Source organism: Emydura macquarii, unplaced genomic scaffold (genome assembly GCF_026122565.2).
Source record: "Emydura macquarii macquarii isolate MOO-44397 ecotype Brisbane River unplaced genomic scaffold, CSIRO-AGI_Emac_v2 contig_1253, whole genome shotgun sequence".
NCBI lineage: Eukaryota > Metazoa > Chordata > Testudines > Chelidae > Emydura > Emydura macquarii.
Genome location: NW_027131390.1, coordinates 20,525,443 through 20,545,826, shown reverse-complemented (window position 1 = coordinate 20,545,826; position 20,384 = coordinate 20,525,443). Strand labels below are relative to the sequence as shown.

Here is a 20,384-nt window from a genome sequence, read left to right as displayed (position 1 = left end):
CACAAGACACCAATGTAGTCTCAGACTAGTTGTTTTCACCAACTCCAATAATCTAGTTAAAAGTTGGGAGAGTTCTTAGAAAACCAACACCAGAGAAAACTGTGGGCTAAAAATTCCATCCTTACTTAGCAGTCCCACCTATCATGATCCTTTATCACCCAGTTCTGTTTTGGGGAATGAGGGCTATTCTAGAGACGGGCATGCAGCCCATCACAGGGGATATGAAGTGTCTGTGACCCCCAAATTACCACCAGTGTTCCTTATTAAGTAGGAATGGACAACAGTAAGTTCTTATAGGATTTTTCACCTGTAGATCTCAAAGCACAGTCAAAGATAAGAATCTTTACAACCACTTTAGCCTCTTTATGCAGATGGAGTCAGGTAAAGTGGATCTTCTCTAGTCACATCCAAATCCCTGAGATTATCGTCTGTTCCAAATTATGAATTTCTCCTCATTATGCAAACTAAACTGTTCACACTCACCTGGGAGGAAGAGTAACATCCCACTCTTCCTTCAGCATTTTTCTCATCCCTAAAACCTCACACATTTTTGGATGTTGGGAGGGGAGTGAGGAAATTAGCAACTACAGCTTTGGGGGGAAAAAAATCCAAGTTCAAATCCCACTATGTAGGATCATCTCCTCATAGCAATTTAGCTACAAAAAACAAAAGGCAACTAATCCATGCTGCCCTCTTGTGGTTTACTGATGCATTACAAAAAGCAGTTATGTCCCCACACCAGAAACAAGATTAGTGAAATTTTTAACTCAAAATCCAAGCCCCATTAGGTTTTTCCCCCAAGCTGGAAACAGTTTTACAGCGAGGCAAAAAACACACACCTGATAGTTATCTTGAGTCCTTCTCAGCTCATGTATTAAGGACAGTGCAATCCTTGCGACTCGGTTTTGACTTCCACCTCTGGAGACCTGGGCTCCAACCCAGTCTTAAATCAAAAGTTTTGGTGGGTTCCATCCTAGCCTTTATTTAACTACAGAATTCATTAACACTGAGCAGTTGTGTTCCTTGTTAACAGACTGTTGCAGGTGAGGATGGGAGGGCAGCGGTTGAACATGGGGGTACAGACGTGAAACAGAAGCCAAAGTAATACAGACAACAAGGACTTAATTTCTCGAAACTTTATTGGCACTGAAGGAAGAACAGGACATGGACTTTAACAAAATTCCTCCAAAGAAAGTATCTTGATACCAAGGGTTTTTTTGTGGTTAGCCACAGGGGCTGATGAGTTACCTCACAAGCCCCACGGGACTGCTGTTTTAATATAACCAAATAAAAAGTTTGGTCAAAAGTGTGGACATAATTTACAGCAACAAAACAAAAAACAAAGCCAGGCAAACACTTGATAGGATAATCCCCTGAAGAGATACTATATATCCAAGTAGTAAACAAACTGCGGGAGGGAGAGAAAAAAATGAACTCAATGTATTCTAACAAATAAAAAAGGGTGTCTAGAAATCTCACCATAATACTGAAAAGCTTCTTACATTAATTTCCTTGCAAAATATCATCTCTTTACAATACAGTATACATTTTCAAAGGGCGAGGGGACTATAAACATCTCCTCCTCCCATGACTAGTATTTTCTAATTGTGCATAGCTAGAAAGAGACTGAAATCAAATATCATTAGATACCACTGGAATATATAATACTGGTAGGAAAGGGCACAGCTGAAACAACTACATAAGGAGTTAAGTGGACTCACTGGCACGAACTGTTCTAATCCTATACTGGACCATTTGAAATTAGAACGTGACAAAAAAAACAAAAAAAAAACAGAAGTCACGTCAATGTAACACAGGAGTTCAGCAGCATTCTGTGACCCATCACAACAGGAAGGTTTACTGGTTTATTATTTGAACAAACATACTCCAGGCACTGTGCATCTTCTCATTAGGAAGCTGTTATTGATGCAATAAAAGGCTTTTTTTTAAAAAAAAAAAAATGCTAGTAGTTGCCACAGAGAGCAGAACTGCTGAGAACTAGCTTTAAAGCACCAGAAGTGAAGTTTAATGGTTGTTTGTTCTCCCAGTAATGAGACTCAAATAGAATCAGTGCCAATAAAACTCTTCAGTAAAGAAATATGCAAATCAGTTCTGACAAGTTTAACTGCAATGTTCAAAGCACTGGGGTGGTTGGTTGGTTTTTTTTGGTTGATTGAAAGTTTCTCTCCCTCCCCTCTTAAAGGCACATCGTATCTGAAGACAAAAGTGCTTCAAAATGCATATACTGGACAATTGGAAGGATCGACATTAGGTTATGCTGCCAGAGGTCCATATGGTCAGTATTCGCATGGATCTCCAGGCGAACAAACTCATATTGCTTCTCTAAAATCACTTACACAGATGAGATGGTTTCAGGCAGCACAAGGGCTTCCCAGAGAAATACTGCAATTTGTATTAACACTGACTTTTTTTTGGCACTCTTCTCTCCACACCATCATAATGTCCCACTGTGCCACTTCTACTTTGCCTTAGCAAAAGGAGTTGGAGGAGCTCTAACAAGCTTTCAGGTGTTTTCCTTATACTTCTACTAATGGTGATACCATATGGATGAGAAGGGGCTGGGAATCTTCCACAGGGCTGAAGTTGCATAGATTTTGAAACATGCCAAGCAAGAACACACACTGAAGACTGCAAATTTAAGTAGCAACAGGCTAACCTAAGGTGGGAAGAACAGAGGAAGAGGAGTCCATTTAGATGGATTCAAATTCAAAAAGGCCTCTTCTAAAACTGGAGCATTTCCTCCCCTCATTTTCTTCTTTAAGAATCAAGGCCATGTCCAAGTCAACCCTGAACATACATGGTTATTTCCTCCCAAGTGGTATACAGAATCCCCTCTACAACATGGAAAAGAATGCATAACAAGTCCACTTGGACAACAGGACTTGGAGAGTACAGTAAACACATAAGAGCTAGCTCAGGATCTAGAAAGTGACCTCATCACTAGGGGCAGAAGTTAGCAATCCTCTAAGAGCAACACATCTATTCTCAGAGCCACAGACAAAGAACACTACATTCCAAGGGGAGGAGAGAGGTTTGAGTTAGGAATGAAGTGTGCGGCTATCATTTGATGATAAAGATGGCAATAGGGAGAGGATTCCATTTAGGACTGACAGCTAGCAAGGCATCTTCTCTTCCCAATCCAGAAGAGATGGCAGGGAGCAAGGCAGGAAGGAGTTGAACTGTAACAGATGAACCAGATCTGAATTGAAAAGCCTTCGGTCACTGATTATTTTTGGTCCCCAGCTGCTGGTCATTTTTCTAGTTTAAATGAATTTAAAAAATGAAGACACCTTATTAAAACCCTAAACTACATGTATGTATATACGCACAAGTCATAAGGCACCAATGCTTTATGATAAAAAGGTCTTTTCTGGAAGTTACCTGCATGAGAGGAATAGACATCATAAATCAGACAGTCACAATTTTTGGTGGCTACATTTGGTTAGAACTACTAATTTTTAGGTCTCTCCCCCCAGTCTTTGCATACTTGCCTACTCATTTAGAATTCTAGTGTGGGGTCACTAGTGGAAATGAAAGCACCTCCAACGTAGTCTCTGCTACTGCCTGCGTTGACATGACAAATGGCAATGAACAAGAATTACTGTGGAGAAGAAAGCCCTCTCCTCACTAACTGGGGAATTTACTTTAATGGAAGTGCCCAGATCACTCCGAAGGACTCAGGAATAGGAAACAACGTTTTATAATTAAAGAAGCCTGATGTCTACTACATCCTCAAGAAGTTTAACACTGATAGCTCTGATCTGTTTGGCTTGCTCAAATTTAGGGAGCAGAAAAAGCTTTGGTCTTTTAGAAATGTTTGTATTTTACTTCCAACCCCTCTTCACTCACACTGTCTTTCCCTGCACCCCTCCCACTCCAACTCAATTAAAATCAAACCCTTGCAATAAAGCAGCAAACTAGCCCTAGCTATTCAATTCTAATACTGAAGTACTGTTGTAAGGCATGTGTGTCAGACTACCAACTTTTACTGTATGTAACTTAGTGGAAGTAAGTATCTGGATGCATCTCCTTCCAGTGGACTGGGCAGCAACGCAGTTGTTTCAGTAAACAGTATAAAGCCATGTGCCATTGAGACTTTACCCAGCTAAGCAAAAACAATTTCAGATTTGGAGTCCCCACCCCCCAAGACAACACGGATATTTTGTTTGTTCCTCTGTTGCTGAACTGCAGAGACTGCACGAAACTCTATAAATAAAGACCATGGTCACTCTTCTGTAGTGGTTCCAGCGCAGCACGATTACACGTGAGTGATGGGAGAGGGTGGGAAAGAGGGGAGAATGCAGGGACAGCAGGCGCAGAAGAGTTTACATGGACTCAAACTCATCAATGCGCTGCTTGGTATTGCCCTGCCGAATCTGGCGGAGGGTCTTGTACTTGTCACGTCCCTGCCGCATGTTCTCAGCATGGATCATGTCATTGGCTGTCTTCTTGGTTTCATCCCGGGCATTTGCCAGCTCTGAGGTAAGAGCCTGTAAGATGAGAGAAAGACAGAAGTAGGGTCACAAGACAGCACATACAGCAGCCTTGAGCTGCAGGATCAGCAAGAGGTAAACTGTGATCTAAGTTCCTCCCCCAAAAAGATCGCTATCCTTTGAGATGGAAAACCCTGTCCCTACCTAATCTTGTGTTCTCTCATCCCCAATATTTACAGGGTAGGCAGTGTGATGACATCACACCCTTTGCTTCCCAACCTAGGTTTGACCTGGTGTCTGAGGAAGGTTGGACTAAAGTTACAGCATAATATTACACAGGAAGTGGCGAAAACACAGGCTTCAAAATACATGGTTACTCGGGCTCTCTAACAAGGTATTTTTCCCAGTGGGTTGGAGAGACATTGGCAAAATCAAGGTACTTATTTAAATAGCAAATGAAAGACGGCAAACCTCTTGCCATGGGCAAGATGCTGCCGATTCCAGCCCATCTTTCTACCACCACCACAGCACAATGCAGTAGTAGTGCTGCCCTGCTCTGCAGGTGAAGGAGCCTGGACAGCCAGTGAGTGACTCAGCTGCAGTTGCAGAAAGAGACACAGACCACTGTTAGTTTAGTGCCCGTGAACGGTCACCACCCAGCAGACTGAAGGTCAGCGCAGACTGTAGGCACAGCACAGAGAGCAGAGCAGGCTTTCCCCATGCGGCTCTCAACAAATGCACTTCAAATCTGCCTTAGAGAGACCACTACTGAGGCTGAGCAGTGCAATCCAGCCCAGTCAGCCAACAGAACAGAAGATTAACAAGGACACCTGCTTGACAGGAACTGGCCCAAGTCCTCCAGCCCATTCCAGGCAGAATGCTGAACAGCTGTCAGATGGCCACCAGGATTCAAGTGGGCAGAATACATCTGACAGATGCTTTTCTTGGCAATACTGGAGTACTCTTCACTAGCAAGAGATTTAAATAGTAATTATCTGATGGGAGGCACGGGGGACAGGCAAGTTTCTCCCCAACTCCCCCTACATCTTGCTCTGTATTCCATGGATGAGATTGGGGCAGCCTGCTCCTCCGTGGTGTATCTAGTCCCTATTACAGCTGCATGAGCATGACCAGGAGGAAGGAAACTGCACCCCAGAAGCAGATTCCCCCCCTCCCCCCCACACACACTACCTTCAAGTGTTTCTGAACCCGTTCGTTCTTCTCTGCCTCCGTGGTGCGATCCTCCTCACTGCGATCCTTGATGGTAGCATCTGCCTTCAGCTCAGCACTGGCCTCCGCAGCATTCTCATCCTGCTCATCATCGTGCTCATTCTCGGACTGCATGGGTTCAGTGACATGAGGGGTGCTCATGGCGGTCTTCAGTTCCTCTTTGGTCTTCTCGAGGTCCTCTTGCACCATCTGAGCCTGCAGGAGGGCAACATCCCTCAATGGGTTAGTGGGAAAGCAGATCCATTTCAAAGGTTTCCCTTACAACTAGTCCAAGGAACTCAGAAGAGGGAGCATCTGGGCCCAGGAGTCTTTCAGAATGTCCATAACAATGCCTTTGGGTATTAAGCACTTTCAATTGAGAGAATTCATAGGCTGTCCAGGCACCATCATATATTAGTGGAACTAGAATATGGCCATCAAACTTAATAAACCCAAGAGGTTGGATAGAGGAGTCCCATCCTATTTTCAGTGAAAAACAACTTAAACCGGCTACTTTGACAATCTAGGTAGCCTTGCGTGTATAAGTACTGCAGAATTAGGGGTGTGCAACTGTGTACACGCTTGCATGGATCTTAGGTGTTCAGATACCCAACCTGCACCATGCATACTCCTACCTTAACCAGCCACAGCCGTGTGCAAGTACATGGTCCACACAAAGTTAGTCATGAATAAGGGTATAAAGTTTTCCAAGTCTGGATAGTTCCTATGTCTGTCCATTTAAGCTGCAGGGTGGACATTTTCTTATTCTTTGAATTTACTCAAAAGCATTCACTTTAGGAACACTGAAGGAATTCAGAGCTGTGTGCAACTACTGGATTTTTACCTGCGTAAGTCACTCTCCCACCACTTTTTGAACCAAAAACTGGTTCTAGCAAGGTGAACTAGGAAATAATTGGTACCTTGTTAACTGGTGGCAACTCAGCTTTACCACACACCAGCTTCCCACCTTCCTGCTGAGGAGTGTTTTGAGTCTTATTTTAAAGAGCTCTCTGCATGCTAAAGGACTCAAGTTTTGGTTCATATGAACAAACAATCAGATTGACATGGTCAGAAGGTTAGACCAGTCCTTAGCAAGAAGAGGAATACCGTTCCAAGCCCAAAGCTACGCTTTTTTTGTATTTAGGCTCCACTGATACCTTTTGTTGCCATTCCATGGCTTCACTCTCCTTCTTCTGCCTGGCAATTTCCAGCTGCGAGATTCTGGATGTGAGTTCTGTCATCTCAGATGCCTGTGGAAGTAATAGGCTATTTTTAATAAGGGGGGGAAAAGACAACTCCCTTCTGACTGATGTTAGGCCCCTAAAGCCCCAGGAACCTCAAAATTCCATTTCCACATTTGGTCCTAGTCCCTTGTTTATCAAAAGGAAAGCTTTTTTTTTTTTTGGCCAGACAGTTTTCCACAGACGCAAGGCAAAGACTTGTTAGTTGCTTTCTCCGTACCCAGCCTGACTAGTTAGCACACACATGGACTTTACTGGAGGCTGTTCTCCATCAGTCACTAGGCATAGCCATTACTGCATACAAAAAGCAGCTCAAATAGAGACCATGGTAAAACCCCAGCATTTTTCAGAAAAAGGTCATTACAACTAGACTACATTCCTTACCCAGTTCTGAGGCCAGCAGTCTAGAACTCCAGTAAAACCATTCCTCCCACTGCTACACTTACCAGCTGCTCCTGGGTCTTTTTCTGATCATGGGATGCTTTCAGCAGGGCTTCCTTTGCCTCCTCTGCCTCCTTGCGTTCTTTAGCTAGCTTCTCTGCTTCTTCCTGGGCTCGTTTCCTTTCCTGCTCTAGCTCCAATGCCCTGCGGGTCTGTTCTTCCAATTCTGAAGTGAGAGCAGCAAGTATGAGGCAGAGATGGTCTCTTACTGATCCTCCAAGCCCACAATCAGTGCAGGAAAACAAGCTTCCCTCCATACCACATACACACACTTCCTCGTCACCACCAACACAGAAAGGTGAGTGAACAAGTGGGAGCAAATACTGGTGAACAGGATACTCAGGAACACACTGTTTGGACAGACTAGCTTTGCATCATCCTACCCCAAATCACATCTATGTTTTAGTTAGCTTCAAATACCATTAGGTTACTATTGGTTGGAACCATTTGCCTATGTAAAAGCATCAGCAAATTCAAGTTGCTGCTTGAATAAAGGCAGCAAACAAATATACAGCAATTTGCTTTGGCAGAACCACATTTACCACCACACAAGGGTGGTAAGAGTTCAGGAAAGGGCAAGGAAGGTCACTTGTGGCAAAGACTATTGCCTTGGGGTACCACAGAAGGAGGCTTTCCACCAGCACCAATGCAACCAGAGCACCATGGGATTATGTAGCTCAAGGAAGTAAGATGGTTGGTGTGAATTGTGGAAGTTCTTTAAATGAAGCCCCTAGAGAACCAGACTAGTCCAGTCTCTCCCAATGCACGTTTCTCTAGTACCTAGTTGAGCTGTCTTGGTTTGCTCCTCAATTTGTTTGAGTCGTTCCATCAGCTCTTCCTTCTCACGCTCAATCTTTTCTTTCTCCTTTTCTGCCAGTTCCCTCTTTTTCTTCTCATTCTCCAACAGAGCTCTGATTTGGGAGAAGTAACAGTATAGCAGTTAAATCTAAATGACAATTCAAAGACATCATCAGTACTTTATTATAGTAGACCTATGAGCATGCAAGAAACAACTGACTTAGGACTGGTCTACACTATAAATGGTTGTTGACCAAAGTCAGCCTTTTGCGCCAAAAGAGTGGTGGTGTACACACTTCAATCCCCTCTACCACCAACATTTAAACTCCCCTGCTTTTGCAACAAAATAAAACCACCTCGACGAGAGGCGTAGAGCTTTTTGCATCAAAACTTTTATCAAAGTCAGTGTAGACACCAGGCTTGGTTCTGTCGCAGTAAATGGCCTCCAGAAAGCATCCCACAATGCCCATCCTGACCCCTCTGGCTATCAGTTTGAACTCCATGGCCCTACAGCCATCTGCCCCCTCCCCTTCTAAAGTCCTGGGAATTTTTGAAATTCTACTTTCTGCTTGTTCAGCATGGAGAGCTCATATCTCCTCTTCTCAGCTAATCATAGCAGCTCCACACATCAGACGTTCTCCTGCTTGGAGCACATTGGAGCTTCCGGATCGGATTGGCATTTGGCTGTGCAGTCCCAGCTCTGCTCCAGCCAAAAGGATCCTTTTTATATATATTAGGCAAATTTCTCGTTTAATGGCAGACAAAGGCTATGAACGGAACACGCTGCCGTGCAGTGCAAAAATCAAGGAGCTGCGGCTGGGGTATGAAAAGGCTAGGGAGTCAAACAGAGGAGCTCAGATAAGTGATTTTTTGGAGCTGATGCTTCTTGGTTACATGAGGTACAGCTGTCCTTTGCTTTGTTGCATTATCCAGGTGGTTGAAGGGATAGAAATGTGCAGCTGTATTTGCATGTGCTTTCCATTCCTCTGTTCAGCTAGGCACTGTGACGGAAGAGTGTGTTAATGCACACCGAGATTTCACGGAAATCCTCCTGAGAGATCTCTAGGAAACTTTCCTGGAGGTACTCGCCAATGCTCTGCAGGAGGTTCCTCAGCAGAGCTGCTTTTCTTCCCACATTGTAGGAAACTTTCCTGCACCAATCTGCAATCACTGGTGCAAGGACCAAAGCGGCACACAGGCAAGCAGCATAGAAACCCCATCCAAAGCTGCTCACATGGAGGAGATGCACCCTAGCATCCCTGCTTACTCTCAAGAGTGAGATATCAGCTTCTATGGCCCCCCACTGTGGAAAATGGTGGTACGATTTGAAACTTTGTCCCTATCTACCTGAATCAATACCCCAAAGAGTCACCCAGAACCTTTTCGCCAGCTTCAGTGCCCCCTCTATTCGGGTACAACTCACCATGCCCTGGTGGATAGTCAAGCTGTGCACTTGCCAGGGGACAGTGAGAAAGAGGTGTGTTTTACAGTAATGCATCAATGCTGTTATTCCACTCACAATAACGTTGCTGTTCATTGTGCTTCTACAGACGTGCCCTTGTGGGGGAAACCCCTCCACACCTGCCAAGCACCTATGGCTGATAAGAAAATGTCCATGGAGAAGCAAAGAGGAGATGTTCCAAGAACTCCTCCAGTCCTCTGAGACGGGGAGGGACACATGGTGTCCGAAAAAATAAAAAAAATAGGCTGGAAAGGAGGGGAAGCCAGGAGCAAGTGATAGCAGGACACGAGTGCATGATAAAAACCATGGAAGAGCAAACTGAGCTGATACTTTCACTAATAATGCTGCAGACTGAAATTATGCATGCTCGCGCCCCCTTGCAGCCAATACAGAACTGCTTTTCGTGTTCTCCCCAAACTCCACCCACACATTCCTACCAAAAACTTCCAGCTCGTCTCAGTACCCCATTCACTCCACATCTTCAGACAGCTTCAAGAAGGATAGCTGGACTTACACCCGGCTCTCATAGCTCACACTGCCAGACTGCTTTCTCCCCTCCAGCTCAGCTTTGTGTGTTGTGAAGAATTGTTATTTAATAGAGGTGTAAGTAAACTTATTCGCCTCTTGCACATGGTGGTTTCATGGTGTTTCAATGTCAGCTGCAAGCTGTCATAGCATGGCACAGTGCTGTTTGCAAAGACATCTTATTGTTGCTCATTGTCAAAATGGCTCCTCAAGTCCTCCCTGATTCAAATGGCCTCCCACTGTGCCCCTCTAATAGTCTTGACATCTGATTGTTCATAGTCAACCGAATGGCGATCCACCTCTGTGCTCCACCTAGATGGAACTTTTCACCCTTAGCTTCACAAATATCACTGAGCACACAGCAGGACAGCTATAACCATGGGAATAGTTTCCTCATTTAGGTCTAACGTGCCATAAAGGCATTGCCAGTGTGCATTTGGCAGATTAAAAGCTCATTCAACGGTCATTCAGCATCTGCTCAACCTGTTATTGAAGCGCTCCTTGCTGCTATTTAGGTTTCCTGCATAAGGCTTCATGAGTCGTGGCAGTAAGGGGTAGGCTCGGTCTCCCAGGATCACTGTGGACATTTCAACATCTCCCACTGGAATCTTAGTCTGGAAAGAAAAGTCCCCGCTTGCAGCTTTCTGTACAGGCCACTGTTCCTGAAGATACGAGCATCATGCACCTTCCCTGAACAACCCACACTGATATCAGCGAAATGCCCACAGTGATCCACAAGTGCCTGCAGTACCATACAGAAGTACCCCTTTCTATTAACGTACTCCCTCACAAGATGGTCCAGAGGCCAAAACTGGTATATGCATGCCATCTATTGCTCTGCCGGCTAGGGAATCCCATCACTGCAAAGCCATCCACTATTTCACGCACATTTCCAAAATTCACAGTCCTTCATAGCAGAATATGATTAATGGTCCTGCACACTTGTGCTAACACAGCTCCAATGGTGGACTTCCCAACTTCAAACTGATTAGTGGCCAACAGGTAGCAGTCTGGAGTTCCCAGCTTCCACAAGGTGATCACCACATGCTTCTCCAGTGAGAGGGCAGCTCTCATTCTAGTGTCCTTGCACCACAGGGATTAACAGAGTTCCATGACAGTGGCTTTGTGCATTCGAAAGTTCTTCAGCTACTGCTTGTCATCCCAGACCTGCATAACAACGCGATCCCACCATTCAGTGCTTGTTTCACGTGCCCAAAAAGCGGTGGTGCACCACGTGCAGATGCTCCGGGAATGCAAACAAACCGTAATCTGGTGTTGTTTGCACGGCACAAAGCAAGTTAGGGGTCTCGGATTCCTGTTCCAATTGGGAGCTCATGATATACTGCATGACCAGCAGCGATGTGTTCAGAACACTAAGAGTGGAGAGCAGTGCAGGATCCATCTTTTCAGACAAAGACGGCAAGTGCATAGAAAACTGGAGCTGTTGAAAAAAGTGCCACAACACACAGCCGGAAACCCATGGAATGATGGGATGGAAATCACTGCATCATGGGACCTTGAGCCTGCATCTGTGATGCACTGCGATCTTTTCCACCTTCCCACAATGCCGAGCAGCACAAGGTGGCAAGTTGCAGTGGCCCACAGCGCACTGCTTTCACTGTTGATGCTACTCATTGCCAACTGTGGACGCACTTTGACATGAGTGCGGTGTGGACAGGCACAAGCATTGTACTTGTAGCGTTTCTGATCATCATTGTAACTTGCATCGACAAGACTTTTAGAGTAGACAAGACCTTCGTGAACTTGAGAGACAAGGTGGGGGAGGTAATGTCTTATTGGACTAACTTGTGAAAGTTCTCTCCACCACACTTACAGAGCTCTTCTTCAGGTCCTGGGACTGGGCCAGCTACAACACTGCAAACATTAGCGAACTTTGTCAGTTAGGTTTTTGTTCGTAGAAGTGATGCAGGTCAAGCTAGAGCCCTGTTTAGGTCACCTAATTGGGCTATCCAGACTAATTTAAAATACAGCCTTTAGAGTCATCATCAAGATTCAGAATTATATGGAGATGAATACGGCAGTTCACAGCATTTCAGATCACGGTAGCCCTACAGTCATTTCTGAGGAGTGCCATCTACATCATCTCTTTAGGTTTACTGAAGCAGAAAGGAATCTGCTTTATCAGTGGCCTCAAAAAACACTCATTACTACCAGTAGCTTTGGTACAGCATTACATTGTTCACCACACCCAGAAGAGAAAGCCCTGGTTACTCAGAGTCCTACAGTACCCACCTCTCCATCTGTTTCTGATGCTTCTCTTCCCGAGCCTGTGCCTTCATCTGCTGCACCTCAATGGTGTCTGGCTTACGTCTGCGCATGTAGAGCTCATGGTTCCCCATGCACAATGCTAGAATTCGCTTGTTAATCCGTAATCGTGGGGCATAGAATACAAAGTCCTTGGGACAGAAGGAAGACAGCATTAAACTCGTTGTTCCCCAAGCACGAACCAAACATACCTCTGTATCCAATAATAACCTTACACATAAGAGATGTGAAATGTCTGAGGGAGATCATTAGCAGTAATAAGAACAGATTTCAAACACCTATAAGCAGTACAGACAGGTGCTGGATACACAAGTCAGGCACTTTGAATCAACAGTTCTAGACCATGGGTTTAGTGTATGAAGACTGACAGAAGTCGTACAGAGCAAGTATCACCACAAGCCCATTTTGGAGATTACAAGATGGCTATGTAGTTGGCAGTTTTCCTGCAATTCCAGGGTTATACGGAGCAGCTCAAGTCTCTGGCCTCAGAAAATCCTCAGGATTTACGCTCTGGCCAGTGCCTACTCAACCTGGATTTTGGATTGTGCGGATATACATGCAGACTGCAAACTCAGTTAAAAAACATCCCTCTCTCAAGCCTCAGTGTTTGGTTTTAAGCAGGAGTTTCCACCAATTGAGACATGCTACAAGTTGTCAGGTTTTATGGATTGTACAGCAAGAGAAACAGCATTATCTCACGCCCTTACTGTTTCTATTCAACTAAGATTGTAATGTTCTGGATGACAAGACAACCCAGGTTTCCTCTTGTGCCAGAAAAAATGTGTCATGTCACACAGAGAAATGCAACTTTACTGTGTGAATGAGGTGCAACAGCTGCAAGAATGTGGTTTCCAAGCACCAGTGAAATCAAAGATATAAGTAGGTACTTGGGAAAGCCAGGGAGATACATCTCTATTTCATTGTCTCCTGAGTTGCATAGGATTCAAAATTTTTTCTACTTTGGATTTTTGTAACGTGAACAGGAATTCTTCAGGTTATCAGAAATAGTAAGATTTTTCTTTGCACTTCAACAAGGCGGCAGAAAGAAATTACTGCCGAGTGTCTCAATATATAGCAACAGCCTGTCACCAAATCAGAAGCGACATCAACAGCTATACAAAATGGCTATTGTATAAACCCCACTCCCCTGCCTACTCCTCTATCCAGATACTACTGTTATGCCTGCTCTGCAATGCTTGATGTATTTACTTTGGCAATACTTGGATGCCTTATGCCAGTACAGTTACTGGAATTGACTAGATCAGTTGTATTTAGAGTTTACATGTAGATTTGTGCTCAGCACATCTTTCACATTTAAAGATTTACGTTTGACTGTTGTTTCTTACTGGTGCTTTCTTGTCAATTGGCTTGATAACAAACTTCTTGTCATTGAATGAAATATTCCTGATCTCACTCCAAGGGAATCCAATTTTTGGTGTTAACCTGCAAGGATTTAAAAAACGGTATTTTTAGTAGAAGTTACCCCAAGCCATCTCAACATTTTTAGTCTACAACACTGGGCTGGAAGTCTCACCCAAACTGGCTCTCAGTATTTCAGCACTTCCCAATTCCAGCCAGTGCCAGAAACAAGAGAGAAGCAGCAAGTAAAAAAATAAAATATAAGACCAGGAGTTGATTGCTTTTCAACCCATCCTCCATTACAGAAAGTGAGGTCAGGTCTATACTACAGACTTTTGTTGGTATAAATAGGTCGCGCAGTGTGTGAAAAATCAACACCTGAGCAATATCATATCAACCTAACCGCCAGTGTAGACAGTGCTGTATCAACATAGCCTACTGCCTCTTGGTGGTGGATTAACTACACCAAATAGGAGAAACTCTTCCATTAGTGTAGGAGTGTCTTCACTTAAGTATTACAGTGGTGCAGCTGCAGCATTTAAAGCACAGAACTGTCCTAACATTTGAAGACAGTCTTAAAGGGATTTGATCAATGCCTAAATAGGATTGCTTAAATTTCAGTTTCTTGTCCTATCCACCTCTATGGTAGTGAACAGCTTTTGTCTCCACTGTTCTCATACAGGAGATCTAAAGTATTGGATCACAAGGTTTATGGCAAGGGCAAAGGCAAGAGCCACATAAGGATGTGGCTTGGAGGAGGTTCCATAAACAGCATTTTGTATCATCCCAACAAACCACCAAATTTCTGTGTAGCTGAGTGAGGAACAGACATCTGTTCAGAAAACCTGATTCTTAAAAAGTATTCTTTTGCACTGGAGAAGAAAGTTTCTTCAGCATGTGAAAATGCGTTAGCTGTACACACTGTGGAATGAAGGGTCACTAGAGGGGGCAGTGAACTGAGATGTCCTTTTGTTACCTGTCATTCTGCTCATAAATGTTGAGTCCGAGAGCATCAACACCTAGCCAGAGTTCAGAGCCCTTCTTGTTCTTAATGCTGAAGTAGTTCACGCCATACATTTCCAGATCTTGTGCAATTTTCAGGTACTCCAAGATAGCATCTTCCCTAAAGCATGCAATGGAGAGTAGATTTTCATATTTGAAACCAAATAAGCCAAAAGAGAGCATTTACTGCCTTCTTAAATTTGTTAGACTAGTTGTTGCTAACTATCTCAAGAGCACTGCCATGGAGAAGGACAATGCAGAGAGGATTTTTCAAGCTAAGGGCTTGGCCCAAGCCAAGGGAAGCACATGGTAGTGACATTAAAGGGGGAACTCCATATCCTAGTAAAGAGGATAGGAAAGAAGTTGGTAAGGTACAGGTAGGCGCTAGTGAGGAAAAAGTAAAACAAAGTCCCATTTAAACAAACACAGAAAAGTAACAAACTGAACATTGATAGTATTTGTATACAAGTGCTAGTGCATTTTGTCAATATAAGTACTAAGATAGGTGAACTAGAGTGCATGGCATTACATGAGACCATTGATATAATAGGCATTGTGGAAACTTGTTGGAAGGCGGCTTTTTAATGGGACCCAGTAATACTAGGGTACAAAATATATAGAAATGAAAGGTCATGCTGGTGTGGGAATGACACTGTATGCAAAAAAGAGTCAAAGTCCTAAATGAATCCAATTGTACCATAGACACTACAGAGAAGTTCCATGCTAGAACAACGCAAGTACAGCTGTAGGAATATACCACCGACCTCCTCAATAGGATGAAATGCTTAGGAAGATCAGAGACACTACAAAGGCATGAATAATGGGAGATTTCAACTATATGCATATTGACAGGGTATATGTCACCTCAGGAAGGGGAGCAGAGATACAATTTCTCAACACGTTAAGTGATTTCTAGACACATTAAATGACTCCTTCTTGGAGCACTTTGTCCTGTAACCAACAAAAGGAGAGGTAATTCTTTATTTAGCCCTAAATTGACCACAGGATCTCGTCTAAGAGATGACTATAGCTGAACTATTCAGTAATAGTGACCATCAGGTAATTAAATTAGACATTCTTAGCGGGGACAGATTACTAAAGAAAGTAGCATTTAACTACTTGGGCAACTACATGAAAGTCAGGAGGCTAGTTAAATGAAAATAAAGGGTGAAAAGCCTGCAAGTTGCATGAAAACTATTTAAAAACTCACCATAGAGGCTCAAACTAAGGGGAACAAAAATATTTTTAAAAATGCTATCATGGCTAAAACAGAGTAAAAGGGATGGAGAGAGGCAAAAGAATTTGGCCTCAGATCCTACTGAGAAAAATAGAGAAGCACAAACTCTGGCAAGCCAAATGTAAAATTCTAACAAAGCAGGCCAAGAACGAACATGAAGACCAACTAGCTAAGGACAAACAAAAAACAGGGGGGGGGGGGGGCGCGCGCGGCGCTGCCACGCACACTAAGAGCATCAGAAGCAGGAAGCCCGTCAAAATTAGTGGACATCCTAAAGGAGGGGACAAGGCCATTGTGGAGAAGCTAAATAATTCTTCGTGTACATCTTCACTGCAGAGGATACGGGGCAGATCCCCAAACCCAAGCCATTCTTTTTAAGTCACAAATCTGAGCAACTGTCCCAAAAGTCGTTTTGGAACAAATTGACATGTTAAACCGTGATCAATCATCATGACCAAAATGGTATTCACCCAAGAGTTCTAAAGGAACTCATTATGAAATTGCAGAACTATTAACTGTGATGTGTAACTACTGTTTAAGTTAGCCTCTGTACCAAATGACAAGCACATGGCTAATTTTACACCTATTTTTTAAAAAGGCTCCAGAGGTGACCCTGGCAATTATAGGCTAGTAAGCTTAACTTCAGTACCAGGCAAACTGGTAATGGACAGTAAACAGAATTATCAGACACATACATGAACACAATATGTTGGGGAAGAGTCACAGCTTTTGTAAAGTGAAATCATGCCTCAATCTAGTAGAATTATTTGAGGGAGTCAACAAGCACAGATACAGGTGAGGCAGTAACACAAGTATTCTTGGATTTTCAGAAAGTCTTTGACAAGGTCCCTAAACTGCCAACTGCCAGAAGCTGGGATTGCAAGGTGGATGGATCACTCAAAATTGCCCTGTTCTGTTTATTACGTCTGAAGTCGCTGGCACCGGCCACTGTCAGGCAATACTGGGCTAAATGGACCATTTCTCGGACCCAGTATGGCTATTCATATAATGCAGCAGTTCAGAAAGTTCTGTTTCACTCTGCTAAGGATACTGTATGCTTGCTAGCTGACACAGACAAGATTGTAGTTATTCTTCAGCAGGATGGCTGGAGCAGTGCTAAGAGGCTTTTGCCCTAGGATGAGCTTTTGTTCACACACAAATCGTTACCTACAGAAGTTGAGCGAGTGACAAAAGTTGCATGACCATACTAATCAAACATAGCAAAGGGAGGTCTAGCCTCAAAACAATTACCTGAGCATACCCCGATGTTCCTCATGCCACACCTGGATCCTTTCCTCCCATTGATCCTTGTTGAGTTTGTGCTGCTCCAGAACTCTAGAAAGGAAGAGAGCAGCAGTACCCTGTCAGTAGGAAGCAAGGGACTACACAAAGACAGGCCACAAATCTGAGCATATACAGTGCTGTACAGTTTAAACATCTCATGCATAGCACAACAATGCCAATAGAAAGTCTTTAACAAACACTGGCCTTATTTGCCAACATTGGCCCCCAACCTAAACTAATTGTTCTAAGAAACAAATTTGGCCTGATGAATAATACTGCCTTATATACAGACTGCGGTGTCATGCAACAGGAGTCCTGAATATTTAGCCAAGTAACTATATGCAACTTCTCATTTCCTTTGTACCATCATACCCATTTATGAAGTTTAGTGCCAAATTTACTCCCTCCTACCCTTTGGTCCCCAACCCCTTCTTCCTTTTGCTCAGATATCTTTCTTAAGTTATTCCCAGAAGTTTAAGTTTCTGCCTGCATTTTTATACTGAGTTGTGATAGGGTTCTTCAAAATGCACATTCTCAAGGAGACTAGACAGTGGTGCAGGAACTAAACCAGCCTTGCTCTTATGGAAAGATACGGCATTTGTCAGACTCTGAATACTATCATAATTAAGGATTTTGAGGAAGGGATCCAGACAAAAGCCAGCATACTTTATGGTGCTGGAAGCTTTGAGACTGATGAAGCCTGCATACCTTTGAGGGAGCAGTTTGTCATCAGCAAGATAGCCAGGCTTGTGCTGCTCCTTGTTGAAGTCTCCATATTTAGACTGGACGGCATAGGAAGCCAGAAGGACAGCAGTCTCTGGAGGGCAATAGATATCATCATTCAAGATGCCCTCCTTCACCTGAAGGAAAAAGAGGCGCTGCGTGATGTCCTGAATCAGCTCCTCTGACACATCCTCTGGGTAGAACTTGCCACGAAATTTGAAGAGCAGCGGGCTTTCCTTGCGCACATCCTGTGCGGTCACCTGGAACGAGAGATGGCAGCATCTAGTTTTAGAATTAGCCTGCCAGCTGAGTGGAGCAATGTGTAATAAAAGAGTAAGAAAGACTGAAGCATGTTCAAAACTTTTCCCTCCAGACGCAAAAAGCAAATCTGTATCCTCCCATTAAGCAATTAATTGGAAACTGCCGAGTTGGTTCAGTCTACCTAGGATAATTTCTCATTTGTTTGTTAACCACCCAATGCCATTGTGAACCTATCAGTAAGTCATGCAACAGTTTCCTAGGGATGGCACCGGGAGTCTTGCTTAGCAGATGTATTACACATTGAAAAAGATGCTCTCTTGATCCACCACATTAGTAACTGTAACATGCAGCGGCAGATCTGTCTGGAGAAAGCATGGGATTAATGCAGGCCAGGAACAGCTGACTGGCTGGTAGGTCTGTATGAGGTAGACCTAGCTACTCTGGAAAAGTCAGTGCAGACTAGCAAAAGAAATAGCATCAAGGTTAGCTATTCAGAGCAGAATACAAGAACAAGTGCCTGGCAGGACTGAGGAGCTGAGTGTCCCATCCAGGTGAGGACAAAAAGTTCAGAAGAGAATAATTAGATCAAAAGGCACTAAAAGATGAAAAGTACAAAATCAGATAAGTGGGCATATACCTTTTTATTGAGTTTCAGCCATGTAGAGAAGCCCTTGGTGTCCTGGTACTGAAGTCCAAAAAACCAGACCTCTCTCAGCCCAATTGTCTTCACAACCTGGAAAAGAAACCAGAGATCAGTGTGTGCGTCAGTAACTGTCACAGCTGACTAGCCAGGAGCACTAACCCAGGTCTGGTTCCCTGGACATGTCTGGGGATGGTGTAACAAAGGTAGGCACGTTCAGAAGAGAATCAAACTAACTATTGACTCAGGGGATAGGGACATGGCAAAACAACTCTTCTTCACTCCCTGCACTTTGTACCACTTCACCTTTATAAAGAGATAAGAGGGATCCTTAAAGTTTGCCAAATTCAAGGTAGGCTGATTGGCATACTTGAATTACTGACTGAGACAGGTAGTAACAAAGCCCTGCACAGCTCCGCCAATGCAGATCAGTACATCCCTGCTGCATCTTCCCACATGCTCTCTCTCGTTCTCCCTGAGAGAACGCTGCCAGTTGTGCAGTAATTTTCTGATTAAGACAGGTGCTTAGTCTACAACTGATGTCTAGTCACAAAAAAAAACCTCATTTCAGCTGCCTTCCACAACCATCTGAAACAGGACTCCCACTGGGAGTTGGAGCACTGAGCCACTGTGAAACCCAAAGTTACTGATGCACTGAGATTTTGCCACCATAGCAAAGGCCAGAGTTTCCTTTGTATGTAGATTCCAGAGAGTTTGCAGGTGGGAGAACTATCCAGCTTAGACGGCACTACTTTTTCTGGTTTAAGCCTGGACAGCAACATTGCAAATTGCAGCGATACCAGCCACTCAAATGAACGAAGACTGCAGAAAGGAGAGAGACATGGCTGGTTGGGTAAGGCAATGGCAGATACTACAGGAGTAAAAAGCATGTGCCTCTGCTCCAGTTCCAGAACCATCCCGCATTTTTTACACACATTTTTGAGCATACCATGAACCACTCTGCTATGGACCAGAGAGTCAGTCCTATTAACTGCCACCAGTGCTGCCTTAAGATCTGCACTGCATGCTACCTTATGTGAGTGATGCCTACCCACACCCACCTGCTGTTTAATTAGTTGCTCCATTGAAGTGCACTACTTTGGGTAAAGCAGGACAACATGCCCCTTAGACAGGGATGAGCCACCAAGACAAGACAAATAAATCCTGATGCAGGGATCTCTTCTCTGTCATGCATCTAGCACATTTTTGGAGCTATGTAAAACAAAAAAGGGCTTCACAAAAGTACTGTAATGTCTACATTAAAGACCTTACTCTCTCCACTCTATGCAGACAGGAGAGAGCTTGCCCGTTGGTATAATTAAACCACCCCCAATGAGCAGCAGGTAGCTATGTTGGAGGGGAAGTATCTCTCACAGACAGTGCTATCCACACCAGTGCATCTGTTGGTACAACTTAGGGCTGGTCTTCACTTACCTCGGAGATTTGGCAGCAGGTGACCGGA

The 20,384-nt window shown here is 43.9% G+C and overlaps 1 protein-coding gene across 1 annotated transcript in view; it reads right to left on the bottom strand.

Annotated features, from left to right (window-relative positions):
- Positions 1–1,121: 1,121 nt before the first annotated feature.
- The window catches only part of MSN (moesin), a 70,836-nt gene continuing 51,573 nt past the window's right edge, over positions 1,122–20,384 (bottom strand). The window contains exons 3-13 of the mRNA XM_067548304.1: positions 18,920–19,015; positions 18,007–18,281; positions 17,266–17,349; positions 14,752–14,898; positions 13,763–13,859; positions 12,384–12,547; positions 8,126–8,256; positions 7,351–7,511; positions 6,821–6,913; positions 5,646–5,879; positions 1,122–4,511 (exon numbers count right to left, since the gene is read on the bottom strand). Of these exons, the coding sequence (XP_067404405.1) occupies positions 4,347–4,511; positions 5,646–5,879; positions 6,821–6,913; positions 7,351–7,511; positions 8,126–8,256; positions 12,384–12,547; positions 13,763–13,859; positions 14,752–14,898; positions 17,266–17,349; positions 18,007–18,281; positions 18,920–19,015 (1,647 nt within the window). The 3' untranslated portion in view covers positions 1,122–4,346. The remainder of the gene's footprint in view (positions 4,512–5,645; positions 5,880–6,820; positions 6,914–7,350; positions 7,512–8,125; positions 8,257–12,383; positions 12,548–13,762; positions 13,860–14,751; positions 14,899–17,265; positions 17,350–18,006; positions 18,282–18,919; positions 19,016–20,384) is intronic.